The sequence below is a fragment of the Microcaecilia unicolor genome, chromosome 11 (assembly GCF_901765095.1).
Source record: "Microcaecilia unicolor chromosome 11, aMicUni1.1, whole genome shotgun sequence".
Lineage (NCBI taxonomy): Eukaryota > Metazoa > Chordata > Amphibia > Gymnophiona > Siphonopidae > Microcaecilia > Microcaecilia unicolor.
The window spans coordinates 32,434,368-32,450,334 of NC_044041.1; the positions used below are offsets into that span (position 1 = coordinate 32,434,368).

The 15,967-nt window shown below is 44.4% G+C and overlaps 1 protein-coding gene across 3 annotated transcripts in view; it reads left to right on the plus strand.

Annotated features, from left to right (window-relative positions):
- The window catches only part of TMEM116 (transmembrane protein 116), a 94,624-nt gene that overhangs the window by 60,453 nt on the left and 18,204 nt on the right, over positions 1-15,967 (plus strand). For all 3 annotated transcript variants that reach the window (XM_030219758.1, XM_030219757.1, XM_030219756.1), the window contains exons 6-7: positions 11,623-11,672; positions 12,703-12,786. In XM_030219758.1, the coding sequence (XP_030075618.1) occupies positions 11,623-11,672; positions 12,703-12,786 (134 nt within the window). The remainder of the gene's footprint in view (positions 1-11,622; positions 11,673-12,702; positions 12,787-15,967) is intronic.

Genomic DNA, 15,967 nt, shown 5'->3' on the forward strand with positions numbered 1-15,967 from the left:
AATATTATCCAATATTTTACAAGACAATCCTCTTGTTCAGGAAAAGTATCTAATAATCTACAAATTATGTAAAAATAATAAAACAGACAGGAAAAAAAAGTGAAGCAGAATGTTTTTTTTCTACCTTTGTTGTCTGAGCATTCTAATTTTCTAGTTGGGCTGGTCCCAGTCTCTTTTCCACTTTTCATGTGTCAGTCTTCTCTTAAATTCTTTTCCAGGTTGGCTTTTCCATTTCTTTGCTCTTCTCTTGTCTTCCCATCCTTCTCTGCATCTGTCTGGCACTGATCTTTCATTTTATGTTTTTTTTTTTGCCCACTTTTCTCTCACTCTTTAGTCCTTAGTATCCGTCTACCTACTGGCTTTGACCATCTCCCTCTAATTCCTTTTCCATCACTCCCGTTCCCCCCTCTATCTCTCCCTTACCTAGTCTCCTAAGTTTCTCTCCCATCTTTCACCCACTTCATTAGTCCCCAATTCCCATCCTCTGTACTCACTCTCTTTGCCATCATCTACCCTCCACTGCATCTCATCACCCTATCGGTCCCAGCTCCATCCACGTCTCCTTCCCTCCCTTGCCTCCAAAGTCACTCTTCTGTCTGTTACCCTATATCCCATGCCCAATAGCTTCTCTTTCACCATCTTTTAACCCCTTTCTACCCTAATTAAACTCCCTTCAGAAACTCATCCCCTTCTCCTATACCCCTCACCAGTACCCCAATCTCTTTTCAATGCTTCTTATCCTCTTTCCAGTCTTCCAGGTCATTCACATTATTTCTCAACCTTTCCCCACATCATCCCCTTTACTTGCCCTTCTTCTCATATCCCTATTTTCACATCCTGCTTCTTCCCCTCTCCCACCCCTCAGTCCCATCCATCTCCTGCTCCTTCCCTCTGCCCCACCTCTCCCAGTCCCATCCATCTACTGCTTCTTCCCTCTGCTCACCACCCCTCCCAGTCCCATCCATCTCCTGCTCCTTCCCTCTGCCCCAACCTCTCCCAGTCCCATCCATCTTCTGCTCCTTCCCTCTGCCCGGATCCAGCATCTCCTCATTCCTCCCCTTGTCCCCCCTCCGAAGTTCTGGTATCTCCTCCTTGTTTCCCTTGCCTCCTTCCAATCCCATCAAGTCTGACATCAAGAAGGTTGAAGAAAACAGGAGATGGGATGATGACATCAAAAAGTTGAAGCCAATTAAGTTAGTCTATGTTTCCCCCTTCCCTGCGCAGCCGTCATCTAGTACATTCAAAACAAAGCAAGCAAACCTATGAGCTGCTACATCCTTGTTGTCGTTCTTTATTGTTGGTAGCATTTTTATTTAATCTCACTTATTTTCAAACATGCTGGCTTATGCAGCATATGGATGTACATAGAGGAAGTATTGGTTTCATCGATTAGAGTACTAATTTGTTCTACATTTTAAATCAGTGTCATTTGGAGGGGCTGGCTATAGGGATGCCCCCTGTATTCACGCAGAGATGTTAGTAAAGAGCCACCAAGTGACCAAAACTGACATCAGATGCAGATGTGATTCCATGTGCCCCAATGGAAAGAGAGTTTAATTCTATTTCCATTTAATTTCAATATATTCCATCTTTATAACACTAGACTTCCCAAAGGCAGATTACAGAAACAGATGAACAGTTAAGATCAAGATCAAGAAACAGGATATTCTCACTGAAATTTCTACATCTGTATTGTATAGAACTGACCTGAACATGTATACCCTGGAGGAAAGGAGAAACAGGGGTGATATGATACAGACGTTCAAATATTTGAAAGGTATTAATCCGCAAACGAACCTTTTCCGGAGATGGGAAGGCGGTGGAACTAGAGGACATGAAATGAGATTGAAGGGGGGCAGACTCAAGAAAAATGTCAGGAAGTATTTTTTCACGGAGAGAGTGGTGGATGCTTGGAATGCCCTCCCATGGGAGGTGGTGGAGATGAAAACGGTAGCGGAACTAAAAAATGCGTGGGATAAACATAAAAGAATCCTGTTCAGAAGGAATGGATCCTCAGAAGCTTAGTGGAGATTCGGTGGCAGAGCCGGTGGGGGGTGGGGCTGGTGGTTGGGAGGCGGGGCTAGTGCTGGGCAGACTTCTACAGTCTGTGCCATGAAAATGGCAGATACTAATCAAGGTCAGGTATACACAAAAAGTAGCACATATGAGTTACCTTGTTGGGCAGACTGGATGGACCGTGCAGGTCTTTCTCTGCCGTCATCTACTGTTACTATGTAGTGCAGAAAAATGAGCACAAAATACAGAGATAACTGCTTGTTTCTACCAGCTTCCCATATCTACGCAGACTACTGTAATGGAATATATGCAGGATGCAAAGAACAAATTATAAAGAAACTTCAGACCATCCAAAACACAGCAGAAGGCTTATATTTGGAAAAACACGTTTTGACAGTGCCAAACCACTCAGAGAAAAACTGCACTGGCTTCCAATTAAGGAACGTATCGTTTTCAAAATCTGCACGACAGTTCATAAAATTGTTTACGGCGAGGCACCGGGATACATGACAGACCTCATCGACCTGCCAATCAGAAACACCACAAAATCAGCACGATCATACCTAAACCTCCACTACTCAAGCAACAAAGGCCTCAAATACAAATCCACTTATGCATCCAGCTTTTCCTACTTGAGTGCACAACTGTGGAACGCACTACCAAAAGTAATTGTATTACTTCCTCCCCTTTCTTAGCCCTCATAGGAAAGGGGGAAGCATAGGAAAATAATAATAAGAAAGAGAATTTCGACTCCATTAGGCGCAGCCAGTAAATTACCTTTATTAGTATCTCACAGAGCCAAAAATACAAAATAGTTCTCTCCCTGGAGCAGGTTGCCAATCAGCAGTGCACATCCTGAAAGACAAGGTCTGCTCATCTAATACTGCCCCGGAGATCACATATATACTGTTACAAGTTACGTTTTCCCAGAAATCATGTGATTTCCCATAAACCAGAACCATTAGGTAGCCTTATACCATATATGGAATTGTTCCTGTATTCTATCAGTCTCTCCTGATGTGTTTGCACATGAACAGTCGGTGGCCATTGGTTCATTACTTATGAGTTCTGTGTCAGTTCTGCGTGCACAGCCAGAACAATACCCTTGTGTCCTCTCTCTGTCTATCTCCCTTAGCCCTCACACTGTGTCCTCAGTCTGTCAGCAACTGCCAAGGTTACATCCACCTTATATGAAAAACATATTCAGCTGCAAACTAAATGTTATGAAGTGTCAGTTCTCAGCTCCTGAGAAAGCAGTGATTGTTACACAAGATGCTGAGTTAGTAGGCTAACATGTGAGAACCAAACTGAGCAAAGTACAGGCCTTAGGCCTAGCCCTTAGGAACAGGCCAAGCATAGGAAGGCTTATACATAATAAAAACTACGCTCGACCACCTGAATTTCCGGAAAGCACTAAAAACAGATCTGTTCAGAAGGGCATATCCCACTGACCCAATTAAAAAAACCTGGACACTTGCGACACAATGTAATCAAAGACCTTAATAGACATATTCTAACTCTTCCTCTCCCTCTCTAAGTTCTTCCCAATTGTCTCTAGCATACATGTACCTCATTCTACCATAAAATCACCTTGTAATTGTTCATACCTTGTATTTGTTCATACTGGAATCGGTTAACGCCGTTTACGGTACTATGTAAGCCACATTGAGCCTGCAAAGAGGTGGGAAAATGTGGGATACAAATGTAACAAATAAAAATAATAAATAATCAAAATTGAACATCACTAAAAGCTGTTTTAGTGATGTTCAATTTTTATTTCATGGTATTTAAATCTAGATATGGGAAGCTTTCAAATAAATTAAAAAGCTGTCAAATAAGTAAAAAAAGAAAACAAAATCTTTTGTCATCCACCTTTGAAGGCACTGCCTAATGCTTATCCAACTGGCATAGCTTTAAACTTTTTACAGTAGGACTACACATTTATTTTTAATAATCTTTTGCTACTGCTTTAGCACACACACAGCACGCACTGCGGAATGGTCTCTGGACCCTTCTTTCCTTATCCCCTATAGCCAAGCCAGCCGTTAAAAAAGAAAGAAGAACAGCTCGGAGCTCACATCCATCAGCCTCACACAGCCAAGGCCAAGCGCCACCGCCAAACAGTTGGGCTGCAGCAGTGCAGCCTGCCCTGCATCGACCACACACCGGGTGACGAGGACCGTGCGCTGAACAGGACCCTGGCCTGGGCCCCACGCACCCCCACATTGCTGCCCACTTGCCTGCACTGCTTGAAGCCAGGAGCAGGAGGAGAAGAATGTTGTTGAGACAGCTCACAACAGCCGCTGCAGCTCCGGCTGAGCAGCTCTCTGGACGACTTTCTCCTTCTCCTGGCTTCAAGCACTTCTGCAGGCAGCACAGTGTGGGGACGGGAGACGGGGAGTGTGCGGACACTGGACGGCTCACAGCAGCAGGCGACGACGACCGGACGACGATCCTGTTCCCGCGTGCAAGCGGGAAGTTGGCGGCACATGTGCATAAGCGGGAAGGTGAGATGCTGCCTTGCATGCACGCCGCATAGGCGCCGGTTTTTTTGAAAAATCGATTTAGGGGAGCAACCGCCCCACCTAGCTATGCCACTGCCGGGGAGGGTGCACTAGTGTGCAGGATGCCGGGGGGGGGGGGGGGGGAGGCAGCGGTTTGCGGATGGGAGACAAAGGCAGTGCCTGAGGGAGGGACCGATGACCCCTACTGCCTGGGGGCTCAGAGCACTGTCAATCTGCCCCTGCTGGCCACTGTTGGAAGCAAGATACTGGGCTCGATGGGCCTTTGGTCTGACCAAGTGACAATTCTTATGTTCTTAGCATCATTCCCTTCATAAACGCGTCTCATTTCTGATGTGTGATGGAAGAGAAGTAAATTGTGCAGATATTATTTTCCAAGTCCACAGTGGCGTAGGAAGGGGGGGGCGGTGGGGCGGTCCGCCCCGGGTGCACGCCGCTGGGGGGGGGGGTGTCAGCTCCGCTGGTTCCCTGCTCCCTCTGCCCCGGAACAGGTTACTTCCTGTTCCGGGGCAGAGAGAGCAGGGAACCAGTGGAGCCGATGCAGCTCCCAGCGACATGCACTCGGGGCAGTTCGGCCCTCCCGCCCATCCCTCGTCGCTTTCCCTCGTAAGTACGCGCTCCGGGGGGGGGGTGCTCCAGAAGGGGGAGGGTGCGCTGTGCTGCACCCGGGGGGGGGGGGGTGCGCAGCGGCGACCTGCCCCGGGTGTCAGCTGCCCTCGCTACGGCACTGCAAATCCACTATAACTTCCTTCTGCTCCTGAAAGCATTTTGTCCTACGTTACCTGATTATAGCTTGCCTTGAGCTCCCAATAGAAAAACAGAAGCCAAATAATAGCAGTAATAAATATTTTGGTTTCTTTTGAGACAGGTCCTGCAAATGTTTTGTAGCATATTTCAATGCAGCAGTGAGATGACTGAAATAGAAATAAGCATATTTGACCTCAGTCTGAGCCAGCAGCATCCTGTTGGGTGGGTACCCTTTTCCCTTCCTGCACTCAGTTCCACGGTTTAAGGATGACAGGGAAGTGGTTTTCCATAAAAGGAAACGGGTTGTGAGATTCAGGAATATCCTGAGGATGATGTTTAATGCAATGTGATCGTTTTGGTTCCCCAAACTTATCAAATATCCTTTTCTGTGTCAAAATGTAGCCTTTCTGTGCAAGGGAATCCCAAGACTAACCATGAATTGTGCCTTATTGAGCAAAACACGTATTAATGCTGGAAAATGTTACAGAATCAGCCCTTCAACTGAAGCAGAATTTGATCTGTAACCTCACAGAATTGCAAGGCCTTTTGCAGGAGGATGGGTACAGAAAGTCCCATCATCAGACTTCTCTGCTTGTCCCTTCCTGTTGTATGTAGAGGCTCTCTCTACTCACTTCCTGGAGCCCTGTACGTTCTGAGTCTGGGAAACTTGCAAACTTTCCAGTCAGGCAGTTTTACTGACAGTTAAGCACAGCCACACTGTACCAACCATGGACTGATCATTCTTTCTTAACAGCTGCTACATGCGATATTTGGCTCGATCAAATGTTCTCCTACTAACCAAAGCAAGGATTAAAACTGCATACTGAAAGCTTCAAATAATTGTTCTGTAGCATTTTATTTGGTTTCTTTGCATTAAATATTTACTCTGGTGAGTAATCTTTGGAACCAGCCTGTGGAAAATGTGCTGTGTTTGTTTCCATTTCCCTTAATGGCAGAGGTATGAAACTGCGCCTGAAAGCCCACAAACACATCTGGTTTTTAGGCAGGGCCAGCTTCACCCTTACACAGGTGGCCACCTGGGGTGGCACCTTCTAATGAGCATCTGACAGTCCCCTAACTCCAAGAACCATCAGAGCCAGTGTTTTTTGTTTGGGGTTTTGTTTTTTTTTTCTAGCAAAACAGGCGCTAGTATGTGCATGCATAGAGGGTGGGGTGAGCACTGTGAGTCTGTCTCCACAATGGCCAGACCCCTGCAACTAGCTACAGACACTATGGAAAGGCAGCACTGCAAATACCTCGCTCGCTGGGGCTTGGTGGGCATGCCCGTCGGGGCACGGCGCCATATTATTTTTGGCTCCGTGCACCCTGTGGGGCACTACGCCTTGCATGACACTATGGAAAGGCAGCACTGCAAATACCTCGCTCGCTGGGGCTTGGTGGGCATGCCCGTCGGGGCACGGCGCCATATTATTTTTGGCTCCGTGCACCCTGTGGGGCACTACGCCTTGCATGACACTATGGAAAGGCAGCACTGCAAATACCTCGCTCGCTGGGGCTTGGTGGGCATGCCCGTCGGAGCACGGCGCCATATTATTTTTGGCTCCGTGCACCCTGTGGGGCACTACGCCTTGCATGACACTATGGAAAGGCAGCACTGCAAATACCTCGCTCGCTGGGGCTTGGTGGGCATGCCCGTCGGAGCACGGCGCCATATTATTTTTGGCTCCGTGCACCCTGTGGGGCACTACGCCTTGCATGACACTATGGAAAGGCAGCACTGCAAATACCTCGCTCGCTGGGGCTTGGTGGGCATGCCCGTCGGAGCACGGCGCCATATTATTTTTGGCTGCGTGCACCCTATGGGGCACTACGCCTTGCATGACACTATGGAAAGGCAGCACTGCAAATATTACCTCAGCCTTTAGAACGCACTAATTGTCACAAAAAGGGACAAGCCAGACTGCAACAATTCCTACAAAGAAACAACATGTTTGCCAAATACAGATAGAGCCTTATATATTTATTTAGATTTTGATCACACTTTTTTTCAAGGTGAGTTACATTCAGGTACCTTACCAACTACAGAATAAAAGGCAGGAAATAAATCCTAATAACAAATAAAAATATGCAGACAATAACTGAACTGGAAACCCCAGGAAGCTAGGCTCTGTCTGCAGTACCACACCGTAGAAAGAGAAATGCACATTCAGATTCAAATCATTAAACCAAAGCTTAATTTGTTTTTCTACCTTGTAGTGTGAGGCTAGCTTGGTCCAGGGGTGGGCAACCACAGTCCTCGAGGGCCACAACCCAGTCGGGGTTTCAAGATTTCCATAATGAATTTGCACAAGATTGATTTGCACTCAGTGGAAGCAGGACCTGCAAATCATTCTCATGCCTATTTATTGTGGAAAACTTGAAAACCTGACTGGGTTGTGGCCCTCTAGGACCATGGTTGCCCACCCCTGCTTAGCCTCTGTGGCCCATGTCCCCTACGCTTTGCAAAGGCTGTTCTATCTATGTGCTGGCTCCTCACTCTCCTGTGGGGGCTGGCTGATGACACTGCTTCTCCTGTGGAGCTCTCGCTGTGGGTGTGTTTGAGCTGTGCAGAGCCTGGGCTCTTTCATTAATACTTGAACAGTAGGTCAGTTTTAGGAGACAATGGAAAAGGTGCCAGTATTCAGTATCACCAAGTACCCCCTGAAAAGAAGTCCTCATCAGGGCATGCTTTGTACTGCCGGGAGGATGGGATTTTGGAAAGTTCCTCAGTTTGTGGTCCTTTTACAAAACTGCAGTAGAAAGTGGCCTTAGACTGCCCTTATGTGGGTTTTTCCCATGCGTTAAGGCTGTTTTCACCACAGCCAGAAAAAGGAAAATTTTCCATTTTCCAAATTAATGCTCATACAGTGATATTGCGCTAATCCTGTGTTAATCAATTAGCATGCGGCAATGTAGATGCAGTAACTGATTAGCACAGAAACACCCACTCTCTGTCCCCAGACATGCGAATAATTTTTAGCGCACAGTTTGCGTACATACTTTTGGAATGTACCGCTGGATGCCTCAGCGTGTCCTGCGCTAAGCCCTTTTCAGCTATGGTAAGCACGCGCTATGCATCTCATTAAAAGGAGCCCTTTCTATATAAGACAGGATAGCAAGGGGTAATTTTTTAGACTATTAAGATGTCTGATTCTGTATTTTAATAGGACCTTTCTGGGAAGCATGATATTGGGGTGACTATGATTTTTGAGTTTATCTATCAACATGTTGGGGGAACGTCAACCGGGGGAGGGAGCAAGGCTGAAGGTTTATCTAGAGTGCCCGGTACATTTACACTGGCCCTGTTTTCAGGATATCCCTGATGAATGTGTATGAGGTAAAGTTGGTTCCACAAATTACTATGGACAAAATGAGTTCAGTCTTGAATGAAAACAAACTACCCTCCCTCATATATCAGAATTCAAATGAATTAAAAAAAAGAAAGAATTCATTCTTCAAAGCACAGAATGATGAAAGCATAAAAATACAGAATCATTTTTTAAAGAATTTGTTTTTTAAGGACAAGGTGTATAATACACATATATCTTTTGCATATTCATTAATAGCACTGCTTATTTAAGAATAAGCATTAAAAGCAAAGGATGAAGACTAAGGGACTCTTTTTACTACAGTTTAGCACATGCGAAATGCTGCTAATCCTATTTTAGACCTATGGGTCAGGTGGCACTTAGTGCATGCTAAGCTTTAGTAAAAGGGCCCTTTAAATTACTAGTGTGGTGTTCACCAAAGTGGAGAGAGTGGGGCAGTGATTGGGAAATAATGACATAACCCGCAGTACAAGTTAATTTCTGTATTTTTTGTTACATTTGTACCCCGCGCATTCCCACTCATGGCAGGCTCAATGCGGTAGGCAACGGAGGGTTAAGTGACTTGCCCAGAGTCACAAGGAGCTGCCTGTGCCTGAAGTGGGAATCAAACTCAGTTCCTCAGGACCAAAGTCCACCACCCTAACCACTAGGCCACTCCTCCACTGTTGCTACTATTTGAGATTCTACATGGAATGTTGCTATTCTAACATTCCATGTAGAAGTCGGCCCTTGCAGATCACCAATGTGGCCGCGCAGGCTTCTGCTTCTGTGAGTCTGACGTCCTGCACGTATGTGCAGGACGTCAGACTCACAGAAACAGAAGCCTGCGCAGCCTTCTACATGGAATGTTGCTAGTGGAATAGCAACATTCCATGTAGAATCTCCAATAGTAGCAACATTCCATGTAGAATCTCCAATAGTATCTATTTTATTTTTGTTACATTTGTACCCCGCGCTTTCCCACTCATGGCAGGCTCAATGCGGCTTACATGGGGCAATGGAGGGTTAAGTGAGTTGCCCAGAGTCACAAGGAGCTGCCTGTGCCGGGAATCGAACTCAGTTCCTCAGTTCCCCAGGACCAAAGTCCACCACCCTAACCACTAGGCCACTCCTTCTCCAGTATGGCCCATGTGTGAAGGCTGGGCAGACTGGATAAGCTATATGGGCTTGATCTGCCTTCATTTTTCTCCGTTTCTATTTTTAAAGTGCTTCTACATATACACAGCCTTGCATGGATACACAATTTATAATCTTCAAGCATTACAGTTTCATAGCCCTGTTCCACAGTTTTGTTTTAAAGCTCTTGTGCATCTAATTGCCCAGAGATCTGGGCAAACCTTGGGCGTTCAAATTATGTCTCCTTCCTTCCCTCCAAGAAAACAAATAGGCAATCGATCTACAAGATCCAGCACAGAAAAAAAAAAAAAGCAGTAGATCTCACAAAAATTCCAAGATGTACAAAATGTTCAATTTATCTACCACTAAAAAAAATAAATGCATAAATAATTAAAAGCCCGACGCGGCCATGTTTCACCTTCTCAAAGGGCTGCATCAGGGGTTTGGCTCCCACTTAAAGAACGCATCACGTTCAAAATGTGCTCCCTAGTTCACAAAATCATTCACGGAGATGCACCAGCCTACATGGCAGATCTGAAAGACTTACCACTCAAGAATGCCAAAAGATCATCCCGCACATTCCTCAATCTGCACTTCCCTAACTGCAAAGGTCTAAAATACAAACTAATGCACGCGTCAAACTTTACCTACTTGAGCACACAGTTATGGAACGCATTGCCGCGCAACTTAAAAATGATCCACGAACTAACGAGCTTCCGCAAACTACTGAAGACCCATCTCTTTAACAAGGCATACCAAAAGATCAACCAATGTGAATATACACAACTCCTCCAAAGATATTCAGGACTGTCTTACAATATCTTCTTGTAATACTACTATCATGTTTTATCATTATCATGTTGACCAAGACCCTCCTATAACACTAAATATGTATTTTCTAATATATTACCTTTATTCATGATGTATTGTAAGCCACATTGAGCCTGCAAAGAGGTGGGAAAATGTGGGATACAAATGCAATAAATAAATAAATAAATAAATAAACAAACCCATAGTGTTGACAGAACACTTCATCTACTGGTTTTAATCTACTCTCTCCTTCAAATGCCAGAGGAGGGAATAGCTCTCCCTCCTTTAAGCACCTCCTCCAAAATGGGCTTCCATACCATATAAGGGAAACTCAGGATGCTCTGGGCAGAGCAGGGCACCACCATTTTGGAGGCGGCACTGGAAGGAGGAGGAAGTGCTACTCCCTTCTCTGGCATCTGGTACAGGGGGAGGAATGGGTCCGCTAGACCACCAGGTGTAAGCTGGAGGTTCGGTGACCCTCTCTTTGGTTGGGGGAGGGGTGGGAGGAAGAATTAGGGGCACTAGGCCGCCTTGCCTTTCGGGGGGAGGGTCTGGGGCTCCACCAGACCTCTAGCCCCTTGGAATGTTTGACAGGTCCTGGCTTTTTTTTTTGACAGCCCGGACCTGTCAAGCCAGTGTGGGAGGATTGTGCCTGAGCGCATGCCTAGGCACAATCCTCCTGCGCTTGCCCCTGATGGTCAACCAATGCTAATAACATGCCTACATTTGCATGTTATTAGAGTTGATCATTGTGGAGTTAATTCCCTGTGCTGTTCCGATGCAATTTTATGGCGCTGTTTCAGAACAGCGTGAGGAATTGATCATCGGGTCCTCAGTGTGCTAAAGAGAAACTGCCCAAGAAGATGGGCCTCTGTAATCCACCAATTCTTCATCAGTGATGTCATAAGTTACTCTCTGTGACATCACAGGTGTTTCCATGACAGGGAACATCACCACAGACAGTAGATTGTGACACTACTGACGGCATTGAACATGGAGAGAAGGCTGACTGAAAAAGAGAAAAGAATCTGTATAATATCATTATATGATTATGACCAACAATATCTCTTCAAATTATACAGGCCACGGAATATGCTTACCGGGTGGGTCGAATCGGGACAATATTGTCAGGGTAAGAAATAATTCTTGTTGCTTTCTTATTGTTTGGGTAAAAGATCCATCAGAATGCTAAGGTATTAATTGCCTTCCATAGATGTAAGTTGTGAAGAAACAGTGTGTTTTAAGCCTGTAAAATGTATTAGATATTTTCCTGCTTTAATTATATCCTGAAGTGTATTTCTCCTGTTTGGCCAACAGGTGGTGTTTCTTTGCTGTAAAGCTGTTACAGGGAACTGAATGTTCTTTTTCCTTAACACAAGCAGGAAGCAAGCAGCAGTATACTTTTAAATCTTGTTGACTGGTCTCTGATTGGCCCAGGAGCTAATTTCCTTTGAAGTGTGCTGGTTTTGCCTCCAGTCTTAGCCAGGAAGAAAAGAGAGACTGAACTCTATGCTGAGGCTCTGTGAACAGTTATATAATCTGATCTTCCTCGGTACTGTTTAGACAGTATACAGATGTTTAATTAGTGTTATAATTGATCCATATTTTAGTTACCTGTTATTGTTCTGCTGATTGCACATTTTTTGTTCATTGTTCAATTTTTAAGACGGTAAACAATATTTAGTTTATTGCCTTTGTCTGGACTGATAAAGAATCCTGGTGGTTTGTGTTTTGGATCTGTGAGTGCTTTCTGGGAGCTATGGGACCACTAGAAGTGTGACTCCAGTAACCTAGAAATCACTGGAGATGTTTTGAGAGTGGGAGACTCGCCCAGAGGCGGTTATGACTCAGTAGGTGGGAGGAAGGTGCTAGGCACAAGTAGCAGGTACAGGCTGACATAAGCTGTGCTGGGGATAGACCATCTAAGTGGCTGCGGGGTTACCCCAGGCGGGTGGCTAGGCATTTTGTGACAGAAGTACTCAGCTTAATTAGATGATATGAGGACAAGATTATACATTTTAAGTAGACAGTTGTACAAAACAGAATGAGTTGCAAATATGAAAAGCTGATGACTTATCATTTTCCATTATAGAAAGCTGTTGTAATATTGTATGGTTGTCAATGGATTCAGAAATAAAGTTCTGTACTTTTCTTCTCTTTAGTCTGCTACCTTTGGTGCTTGTGATTCCTGTCCTGTCATTGGGAAATTACACTGAATGCTACAGTAACTTTAATCAGTCTCACAGGTAAGCATTAAAACTATCAACCTGCTTTTGCATTGGGGTCAGAGAACTGTGGGTCTCATAATGATAGGTTTGAACTCCTGCTATTACATTGCTCTCCATGTTAGTTGCATTTTAAACATAAGAACATATGAACATAAGCTTTGCCATACTGGGTCAGACCAAAGATCCATCAAGCTCAGTATCCTGTTTCCAGCAGTGGCCAATCCAGGTCACCAGTACCTGGCAAGATCCCAAAAGAGTAAAACAGATTTTATGCTGCTTATCCTAGAAACAAGCAGTGGATTTTCCCACGTCCATCTTAATAATGGCTTATGGACTTTTCTTTTAGGACATTATCCAAACCTTTTAAACCCTACTAAGCTAACTGCTTTTACCACATTCTCTGGCAATGAATTCTAGTGTTTAATTATATGTTGAGTTAAGAAATATTTCTCTGGTTTGTTTTAAATTTGCTGCTTAGTAGTTTCCTTACGTGCCCCATAGTCCTAGCATTTTTTAGACCTCTGTCAGATCTCCCCCCAGTCGTCTCTTCTCCAAGTTGAAGAACCCTAGCTGCTTTAGCCTTTCCTCATAGGGAAGTCATCCCATTCCCATTATCATGTTTGTCACCGTTTGTCACCCTTCTCTGTACCTTTTCTAATTTCATAATATCTTTTTTGAGATGTGGTGACCGGAATTGCACACAGTATTCGAGGTGTGGAGCAATACAAAGGCATTATAACATTCTCAGTTTTGTTTTCCATTACATTTCTGACAATTCCTAATATCTGCTTTCATAGCCTCTGCTGCACACTGAGCAGAGGGTTTCAACGTATCATCAACAATGACACCTAGATCCTTTTCCTGGGCGGTGACACCTAATGTGGAGCCTTGCTATAATTTGGGTTCCTCTTTCTCATATGCATCACTTTGTATTTGCTCACATTAAACGTCCTCTGCCTTTTGGATGCCCAGTCTCGTAAGGATCTCTTGCAATTAATCGCTATCGTCTTGTGATTTAACAGTTTTGAATAACTTTGTGTCATCAGCAAGTGTAATTACCTCACTAGTTATTCCTATCTGTAGATCATTTATAAATAAGTTAAAAAGCAGCAGTCCCAGCACAGATCTCTGGGGAGCCCCACCATCTACCCTTCTCCATTGAGAATACTGACCATTTAACCCTACTTTGTTTTCTATCTTTTAACCAGTTCTTAATCCACAATAGGATATTACCTACTGTCCCATGACTTTCTAATTTCCTCAGGAGTTGATCATGATGTACTTTATCAAATGCCTTTTGAAAATCCAGATATACAATATCGACTGGCTCACCTTTCTCCACATGTTTATTCACCCCTTCAAAGAAATGTAGAAGACTGATGAGCAAAATGTCCCTTTACTAAATCCATGTTAGCTTTGACTCATTAATCCATGCCTTTGTACATGCTTTGTAATTTTGTTCTTTATAATAGTCTCTACCATTTTGCCCGGCACAGACATCAGACTAATTTCCCAGATCACCTCTGCAACTCTTTTTAAAAATTGGCATTACATTGGTCACCCTCCAATCTTCTAGTACCTAGCTTGATTTTAAAGATAAAGTGCATATTACTAAAAATAGCTCTGTAAGTTCATTTTTCAATTCTGTCAGTACTCTGGAATGTATACCATCCAGTCCAGGTGATTTGCTACTCTTCGATTTGTTAAATTGCCCCATTACATTTTCCAGGTTTACAGAGATTTGTTTTAAGTTTCTCTGGCTCATCAGCATTGAATACCATTTCTGGCACTGGTATCTCCCCCCATGTGCATGTGATCAGTCCAGTAAGAATTTGCAAATAATCTAGTTCAGTGGTTCCCAAACCTGTCCTGGGGGACCCCAGCTAGTTAAGTTTTCAGGATATCAAAAATGAATATGCACGAGAGAAAACTGTATGCACTGTCTCCATTGCATACAAATCTCTCTTATAAATATTCATTGTGGATACCCTAAAAACCCAACTGGCTTGTGTTCCCCAGGACAGGTTAAAAAGCAGTGCTCTGGTTAAACTAAATTTCCTGGGCCCAGAGGACTGAAAAGAGATAACAATAGATAATTATTTATGCACAGTATGTAAGAGTTGTACATGATAAATTGCCTGATTACAATTTTTCCTTGTCTACATTTACAGTCTGAACTTGAGCACAGGAAAGTTGTGATATGGTCCAGGTCACCCAGGCCCTCATGATCAAAAGTCAACGCTTCATGATTAAAAGTCAATGCTTATACGCAGCCCATTATCGCCGTTTTTGCGCACGCTTTTAACAACGTGTGATGATCAACGTGATTACCGCCGTAAACTGGAAGCGCGCCAGGCACTAGCGTAAATGACATTTTAATGTAATCAATGTAATGAGGTCCTTTTTTATTCCTCTCTGATGATCAAAGACTAGCGCCTCATGAACAGAGTTGTCGAACGACGCTATGCTGTGAAACAGCGCCGCAGAATAACGCCAGGTCCTAGCTGGCGTTCTTGTGAGGCAGGCCCCATCAGAACCCCCCTCCCCCCCCCCCCCCGAAAAAGGTCATTTCCTCTTCCTTTCTCCATGTGGGCCGGAAGTGCAAGGTGTAAACATCAGAGCACGTATTGTTATGGGTTGGTGGGGAAATTGTTTGTACTGCTGTTATATTTTCTTTTTTGAGATATTCCTTGTATGTGTACAGGGAGGGCTTGTTTCCACTGGCCTTAGCACCCCCCTTTAATTTTGAACACTTTGGATCCTATGCACGATTGTAAATTACATGCAAAATACATAAAATGCAGCCCCTTTAAAAATACATACCCTCCGCGAGAAACGTTTTACGGTTTAACACACTTTACTACAAAACGACAACCACCCCAACGCGCATGCGTACTGTTCGTTGACTAGCGTGTCTGATTAGCGCGTTACATTAGTGCGCATGCGTCACGGCAACTTACCCTCATTTGACTACGCCGTCAACAGAGATTTGCGCCGCTACACCGCTGCATATTTTTGCATGTATTAAGTTCTGATCATGCCATAACGTTGCACCCTGTTACTACGGCGTTGGAACAGCGCTATTTCTAGAGCGCTATCTAAAGTAGCGTCAAGGTTTGATCATGAGGGCCTCAGTGCATGGTGGTGAACTGAGCCATAGTTCCGAACTCTGACTGTGACACTGCCTGGCTAAGCAGGA